The 7823-nt window shown below is 31.6% G+C and overlaps 1 protein-coding gene across 2 annotated transcripts; it reads right to left on the minus strand.

The window, feature by feature from the left end:
* Nucleotides 1-1704: 1704 nt before the first annotated feature.
* Nucleotides 1705-6919, minus strand: LOC123546919 (uncharacterized). 2 transcript variants are annotated; one of them, XM_045333567.2, is made up of 4 exons: nucleotides 6766-6919; nucleotides 5895-6106; nucleotides 5106-5222; nucleotides 1705-4483 (listed from the first exon to the last, which is right to left on the minus strand). In XM_045333567.2, exons 1-4 carry the CDS (start codon nucleotides 6782-6784, stop codon nucleotides 4112-4114), a joined length of 720 nt encoding a protein of 239 aa, XP_045189502.2. In that variant the 5' UTR covers nucleotides 6785-6919; the 3' UTR covers nucleotides 1705-4111. The 2 variants fall into 2 exon arrangements, with proteins under 2 accessions (XP_045189502.2, XP_045189503.2); XM_045333568.2 differs by lacking the exon at nucleotides 6766-6919 and adding an exon at nucleotides 6323-6397.
* Between the last annotated feature and the right edge of the window lie 904 nt (nucleotides 6920-7823).

Raw genomic sequence — 7823 nt, forward strand, 5'->3', positions numbered from 1 at the left:
CACAACTCTTCTTGTATTGAATTATGGACAAAGACATGCATGAAAAAATAATATAATATCCTAAAGAAATCGGAATAAAAAACAATAGAAACAACTGCTTGGCAGTGTCCAAATTGGCCACTGCACTGTATCTACTAAATAAGTATATAGGAACATGTCTCCAAATGAAAACCTGTGCATCGTGTACTAAACCACAAAATCTATTAGATGAGCCGATAGGCGAAACTAGCTTGTAATTTTATAATTAAATACTGTTGGAAAGGCATCTGAAGTCATTTTATTTATTTGATTTATAGACTTCCATCTTGTGCCGAGTCTTTTCATTGTCAAGTTTATGTATATAAATTCAGCTTGAAGTCTTAGAAGGATCGTGTGATAGTAATTAAGTATACTTTGAGAGTTGAGAACTAAAGGGGTCTAAGTTCTTCTTTACTCTCACACACTTAGATCTCTTCTCGCTTTCATCCCCGAGATATCCAATGTTGTATACAAGTATAGATGATAACTTATTTTAATGTTGTTGTTTTTTATATTTATTTGATTTATGATGCATACTTTACAGCTTATTAAAACTATTACAGAAACCTTCGTTGTGCATTTTTATCATAATCATATGAATAATCATGCAATTTGGATGACTGCTGTTTCTGTGCACGTGTTCTATGGAAATGATCTGTTTCTTTACAAAATCAGAAATAGTGATTTTCATTCCATACACAATGAATGTACTACATTACGTATTTTACAGACGTATCTACAAAAACAACATGTGATTTATTTACAAAGTCAAAGTCCGAAATGACAAATTGTCTTATGTTGTCAAAACAAATTCTTTTTGTCAGTCTTAATCCAAGTATTTAGTATTTTTCTCTAATTATTTAATTTCTTTGTTCTCTAAATTCCAGTTTATTAAGTTTTGCCCATTGTTTTCTCGTTTAATGCAAAGCCATATTTTTTTCTGTGGACATACGCCGCTTTTCATGGAATTGCACTCTATGCATCATTGAAGGTTCCATGTGCATCGCCGTATGAAAACATCTGCGGATGCCTCTAAATATATCCTAGTACTTTATAACATGTGTAAATGTTGAGTTCTGCTAAACCCGGGGCTAGAGGGCTTGGACGGTAGCTTGCATCCCCATTACCGTCCATGAACAGGCTCAATCAAACCTGTTGGACGACCTGTGGATTTCAATATTTTTTCATATATGTATTTTGTGTGTATTTTTTCATAATGCGCATATCCATAAATAACATGATCTATGGTTTCGAGCAGAGGGCACTGTTTTCTTATAACTGGCTTTTCTTACTGGATCTTTGGTATGCGTATTTTTATATACAAAATCAATAAAAAAGATTAAAAAAGAAAGCTCGCTAAGCTCGTTTTCGTGTATCACATTTTTTAATTTATTTGGTAAAAATGTTGACTGCAGACCAAAATGTATTTTGTATTTGAGCTAAATTTAAGAAGTTAGACCTCAATACAGCTAAAATACTAGTCCAAAAGCCCTATTATACCGTTGATTAGTAAATACAGATGGAGTCAGTGTTGAAGTGACTTACAGGTTGGACATGTGTGCTGGCATTCTTGGCTCGATTCTGGATGAGACTTATATCTGAACAGAGGTAGTTATATTATAATGAAAATGTTAATGTTTCGAGCAGTATCGGCCTAGACTGGGTTCTTGGGAGGATGTAAATATGACAGGAAAATAATGTTTCATCTGTTCCAGGTGGGGACTTGCACCCACTACTCATGATAAAAGAAGAAACCTTTATTTTACCTTGCAAATGACAAAATAACAAGATGAAATATATTGCTTTATGATATTTATTCAAAACAGAAAGCCCATTTTTCACATAAAGTAGGTGAAGGCGTGTTTAACGTGCATTGTACTGGTACAGAATCCAGGAACACTGGTTAGGATAACTGCCCGCCGTTACATAACTGAAATACTGTTGAAAAACGGCGTTAAACTCAAAACAAACAAAACAAAGCATGCACACACAGTCACTCAATAAATAAGAATTGATTAATTAATCACTCAACTCCCCAAATAAATCAATTGAATGATTAACAAATCAATGCATTCAGTCATACAAATATAAGCAAACACAAAAATATAAAATTTGGTCACAAAAGAAAGTACTTAGATTATATTTAATTACCAACGTTTTAAGAGCAATATTGTAAAGACATTAAAACTCATAAATCCGAAACACTATGTATAGTATGTATAGATTATATGTTTCGTAATAAAGATAATATTGAACTATAAAAATTTGATTTTACTAGATAAATGATACATTGATATGTATACATACATATAACATGATGTTGATAATCAATTAATGAATAAATAATATTAATTCCCTTTATTATATAAGAAAATATATTCTAAACATTGCCATTTAAAAGTATAAAATTCTATGAAACATATAGCTTCATAAAAGTACTTTTATCATCTTGTTCTAACTGATTAATATAATCTACGTATTCCTGCACAGTACTTGAACAGTTTGTAGCGTTTATGATTTAAACTTTGACATTAATAATTTTAGTTTAATACACATTTAGTTGTGTCATAATAAAGTTGGCGAATTTCAAAAGCAACAATAAACCATCATTTATCCGTGGCTTTAAATACTGGACACCCTCGGCTATGCTATATTCTTAAACGAGTTTACTATTTATTATAGTTATTGTCAAATCCAACTTGAGTATTAAACAATCAATGGATTTCATTGTTACTCATTAAATAATCGAATGATTAATGTAGACATATCAAATAAATCAGCGAAAGCGAAAGATCGTTATTTGATATTGCAAAATCGACTAAGTTTTCATTTTGAAAAGTAACCTAGTTTTCTATTTTAAAATCTGACCTAACTGGATTTACGAAGTAAAATGAAATGACAAAAAATCCAACAGTCAAAATGACTACAATATAATATGATGAAATCAAAATTAATATGGCATGATAAAACAAGCACTGATATAGGCTATGTGCAAACGTCAATCGTAATTGCTTCATCTGTCGCGCATATCAGCCTGAATGTAAAAACACTCTCTTATATGTTACCAAGATATATAAAATAACTAAACGTGACTTAACTAAAATGCCCTACGTAGACAAGACAGACAATGTTAATTTTAAACAACCAAAATATGAAGTGCAGATACACTTTCATTTACATGCCCAAAACGTTAATGCAATTTACCAATCATCAATACAACAATATAGCATAAAATATAGAATATAAAAAATACAAAAAATGCATTTCCTGAGCATCTCGATAAATATAAAGCCCCATGTGTAAACATAAATTATATAACCCTGAGGTGCGTAGTTTTACAACTTGTGATGAACTCGTAATTACAATATTTTATAGCAGCAAATATACACAGCAATGCTTGAGATTGTAAACTGATAAATTTAAATATAAATATTGCATAAATTATAGTAATATGAATCTTTTATAGTGATTTTCACTTGAAAAGCCGGCTCAAAATAACTTCAGAATATTGTATTGAAAAAAGTGTTAATTTGACATTGTGCAAATAAACGATATTACAGGCATTATTTAGATAAATTCGTCTACTGATAGTTAATATTTACATAATATATTTTGCTATGTGGTCCAATTATTATTTTAAGGAATAAACGTTATTCCAGCAACAAGTATGAAATTGTACTAGACGAAATGAAACAGGCGATCTCGAACAAAACAAAGCAGAGCATAAAAACATATCAAATTATACAATCTCAATATAGTATCACAGCAAGAGTTTGGCAGTGTATTTTGATTCAGATCTTTGAGATAACAAACATAAAACAACCAAAAAGACAACAACAACAACATCACTTAAATAAAACAAAAACAAAAAGTCAGGCACCATCATGAGGACATTAAGTTAAGTTTGAAAGGGGAAATATACCCTGATTACTTTCAATGAGACATTTTATAGGAAAAACATATACCATACTGGAGTTTCGCCACACAGAATTTCCCAGCGTTATAAACTCAACTTGTTTCTGTTTTGTCTATTCGAAAGATCTTGAACTGTTTCTGTTTGGTTACCGTTAGTGTCTAGAAGGTGATCGCGAGCTCATGCCTCTGTATCATCGAGTGATAACTCAATTTTATCATATATCGTATTCAGAAACTCCATCAGATCAACAGCATCTTGCATCGTGACATATGTTCTGTAAGTTGCATTTAGTAGAGGTGAACTACTGGCCGTGAAGTTTGAATCTAGAACTTCATCTGATACCGAACTATTGCCGTTGTACCCGCCAGAAAGCAACGCTATTTTTAGGCTACACATGCAGCTTTCAAGCTCTGTCGCATAGTCAAGAAGTTTTCCCCTCGTCTCCTCTTCACTTTTCTTTTCAGAAATAGCTCCCACAGTACGTGCTTGACTGACATACAACAAGTGCTCAGCAAGAAGGAGCATATGTGATTTTAAGGCTTCCATTGGCTGAAAAAGAAGAGGTTCTTCTATTGTATTGCTGGTTTATTTCAATCAATTTTCAATATCAAAATGTGCGGTTCGTCATTCATTGTTGTGTAAACACAACTGATCACTATCGGGAAGTAGAAGAAGTGACATCGTTAATTGGAAACCCCGAAAGTAAGGAGCGGCTTAAGAATGTGACCATGGAATGTACCGATGCTACACTAAACATTCAGGCCGTCAATGGTTTTATCAGGAAACCTTTCAGGATTAAACATCAGGCATTCTAACGTTTTCATTAGGAAACCCTCGGGGATTTTGTCCAGCGCAAAAAGTTCAGAAATAAGATAAACTTGAAGGAGGCGATGTCAAATATCGGGCAAACAGTTAACCCTTGAGTATTAGAGGAACATTGATATTGAATTTTCAATTTTACTAATATGTATTCCTAGCACACAATTATTATCTTATTGTACATTTAACTTTTAACGGCCAGCTTTGGAATTAGTTTTTGTATATTTTCGTAATATAGTCAAATTAAAGCTTTTACGGCGAAAGATATTTTGCCAAATTTGTTTAAACATACCTTGTATAGCATAGATTTACAACTAACGACAGATAATCAAGAATTTAAATGAAATTTTACCTCTAACACTGCTGCTTCTTTTTGTTCGTCGGTAGCAAGCATTTCCTCTTTGTCCATCCAGTTCATATCATCAAGATTGTTCACAGTCACGTCAGAATATTGATGTCTTTCAGCGAGCTACAAAAGTTTAAATTCCGTTCATTGAAAAGACACTCGGTGATAAAACTGGTGGGTAAATATTTGCTAATGTATATCTGTCTATAGCATATGAAAGATGAATGAAATGAACTACAGGTTAAACCAAGCGGAAGAAGTTGAGTATGACAAATGTTACGGATTTTTTACGCTTAAGTGTATTAGGATAAACCTCTTGGGGTAACGGGATAACTTTAGAGCATCTCGTTTCTATGAAATGTGCCATTGTTGTCATCCTTTGGAAATTCTTATAATTTATTGATACTAATTACTACATTGTTTGACAATAAACTGAACTATAATGAACTATTAACGGAAATATTCTCTTCCGTATTGTGAAATATGTGTGTTTCTTATTGTTGAGTGCGTGTATTTTACAAATTGACTAATCATATGCGATTGAAAAGGCATCATATGAATTAATTGTTAACATTAAGGTGTTCATAAAATACAGATGTAAGTTTTATTTTTCATGTAGATGAAACGATTAATTTCAGTGTGATTCTGAGCTATTTTGTGGAATCTCATTATAATTGTTTATTTACATTTGAAAATTATTACAAAATATACTTGGATTTTTGTTTTTATTCAAAAATAGTTGTAATTGATATTTACATACACGGTAAATAAATATTATTTAATATAGTTACTTACGTATTCCTTTAGCTGCTGGGCCTTCAGGCTGAGTCCATGTGTCCTTTCCTTTAAGTCAATAAGGCTCTCATTCAGCGGTCTTGGATCTGAAGGTCCCTCCTCACTAAGTGCAAAACATGGGCCAGAAAATTCAGCAGTTGATCGTTTGACTGGACTGGCTGATACAACGCATACATAAATTAACGTTGCTATCACTTTATAAAGAAATTTACCTGAAAGATAAAGAAACAGATGCTGCTAAAAGAATCTATAAATTAATAGTTGGTCCATTATTTTCATGATAAAAAAGATTTCCCTGTAAAATTAAGTAAATTCACATTTTACATGAAAATTATTAAAAATAGAATTAAATACATTAAATAAGTTAACATGCCATTTACGTCTATTAACTTTAATATGTAAATATATATACTATTGCAAAATCATACTATATCTTTTTTCCATTTGAGGTATAATTTTTGATAATTATGGTGTTAATCTGTTCGGAAGGTAAAGAAAATAAATGAAAGCCATATGTTCACAAACCCTTTTTAATCCCTCGTATTTCTAAAAATACTCACAAATATCCACTGGTCATTTATTTATTTATAGACAGAAAAAAAATCCAAAATTTAGCATCAAGCTCTGAGCCGGAACCGACACTGAATCATTGCCGGAGAAATGACAAGCCTATATACGCGTACAATCGTTAGTTTCCGTTAATTTACGACAACTTACGAAATTCAATGATTTACGTCCTGGTTATATCGACCATGCATTATTTATTGAAAGTTTATACAAAAGTTTAAAACGTACCAGGTGGTATCAATTAACTATTGATAGTCGCATAGTAATAAGGTATGAAATAAAACTTCGGATGTATTATACTTACGTAAAGATGTTCCAGCCATTGTTTTAACAGAGTGGGCACAGAAATGAGATAAAATAACAAAAATTAATGCAATACTTAATACAATTTAGATTTTAGAATAATGTTTTTTAAAAGTGTGAAATATAAATTTGTTAGTAGCGTATCTACAGATGTGTTAAGGGTTATAATCAAAGTGAGAGTGTCGACACTTATATACCAGTATGTGTATGCATAAAACCCACGTATGACTTTTTTCCAGGATACTGGAAATTTAAATTTGTCATCACAATGTACAAACTATTTAAGCTACACGGAAGGTTGACCTTCCGCGGAAAGTTTAACCTTCATTGGTCACATAGATATTAAGGGAATACACAAGACTTAGGAGTAATAATTCCATTTCTGTAACAGATTAGACTGGGTATATCTATTTGTTCGTGATAACAGATAACTGAATGACAGTGAAAGATGTCAAGCTGTAGGCGTGTAGTATTCCTGAAGGCTTTTACAGAAGTTTGATAAATCGGTTTATATGGCAAAATAGTTCTATATGTCTGATATTTGTAACAATATCTCAAGGCATGCAGTATTATGAATACATAATGAAGGACTTTACTGTAAACTAAATATATAATATACTGCAATTATGAAACAATTAACAACAATTACCGGGTCAGGCCTAAGAAAACATACACTTAACAGAAAGTTGAAACAAAAACAGAAAAGGCACTAGAAGCTTTAACAATCCCTCAAACAGTTTCAATATCAGGTAATAGGCGACAGGAAATTTTACTTTTAACTTTTTGAAGTATTTGAAGTGCATAATGAATACCAGAATGAATACCAGCGGGCAAAAGAACAAACAAAAATTCGAAACTGCGAAATATTGCGGTTTAGAACGTATTTGAAACAAGAAAAGGGTTTTTGATACGTTTTTTCCTCATAATTATGTGTTTATTGACAAAATAATACTTACAAGTTCAATGATGTCATGAATTAATAATATAATATCTTAATATCTGGTACTTCTTCACACACATAGTACAGATATATAAAGACTGTGTTTAAAATTTCTACAT

This window comes from Mercenaria mercenaria, chromosome 9, assembly GCF_021730395.1.
Source record: "Mercenaria mercenaria strain notata chromosome 9, MADL_Memer_1, whole genome shotgun sequence".
NCBI classification, from domain to species: domain Eukaryota; kingdom Metazoa; phylum Mollusca; class Bivalvia; order Venerida; family Veneridae; genus Mercenaria; species Mercenaria mercenaria.

Coding starts and splice junctions, on each gene's coding strand:
- LOC123546919 (XM_045333567.2), bottom strand. Junction 5,223..5,894: donor CCCAGCAGCTAAAGGAATAC/GTAAGTAACTAT, acceptor AAACTTTTGTAG/CTCGCTGAAAGACATCAATA. Junction 4,484..5,105: donor AAGAAGCAGCAGTGTTAGAG/GTAAAATTTCAT, acceptor CTTCTTTTTCAG/CCAATGGAAGCCTTAAAATC.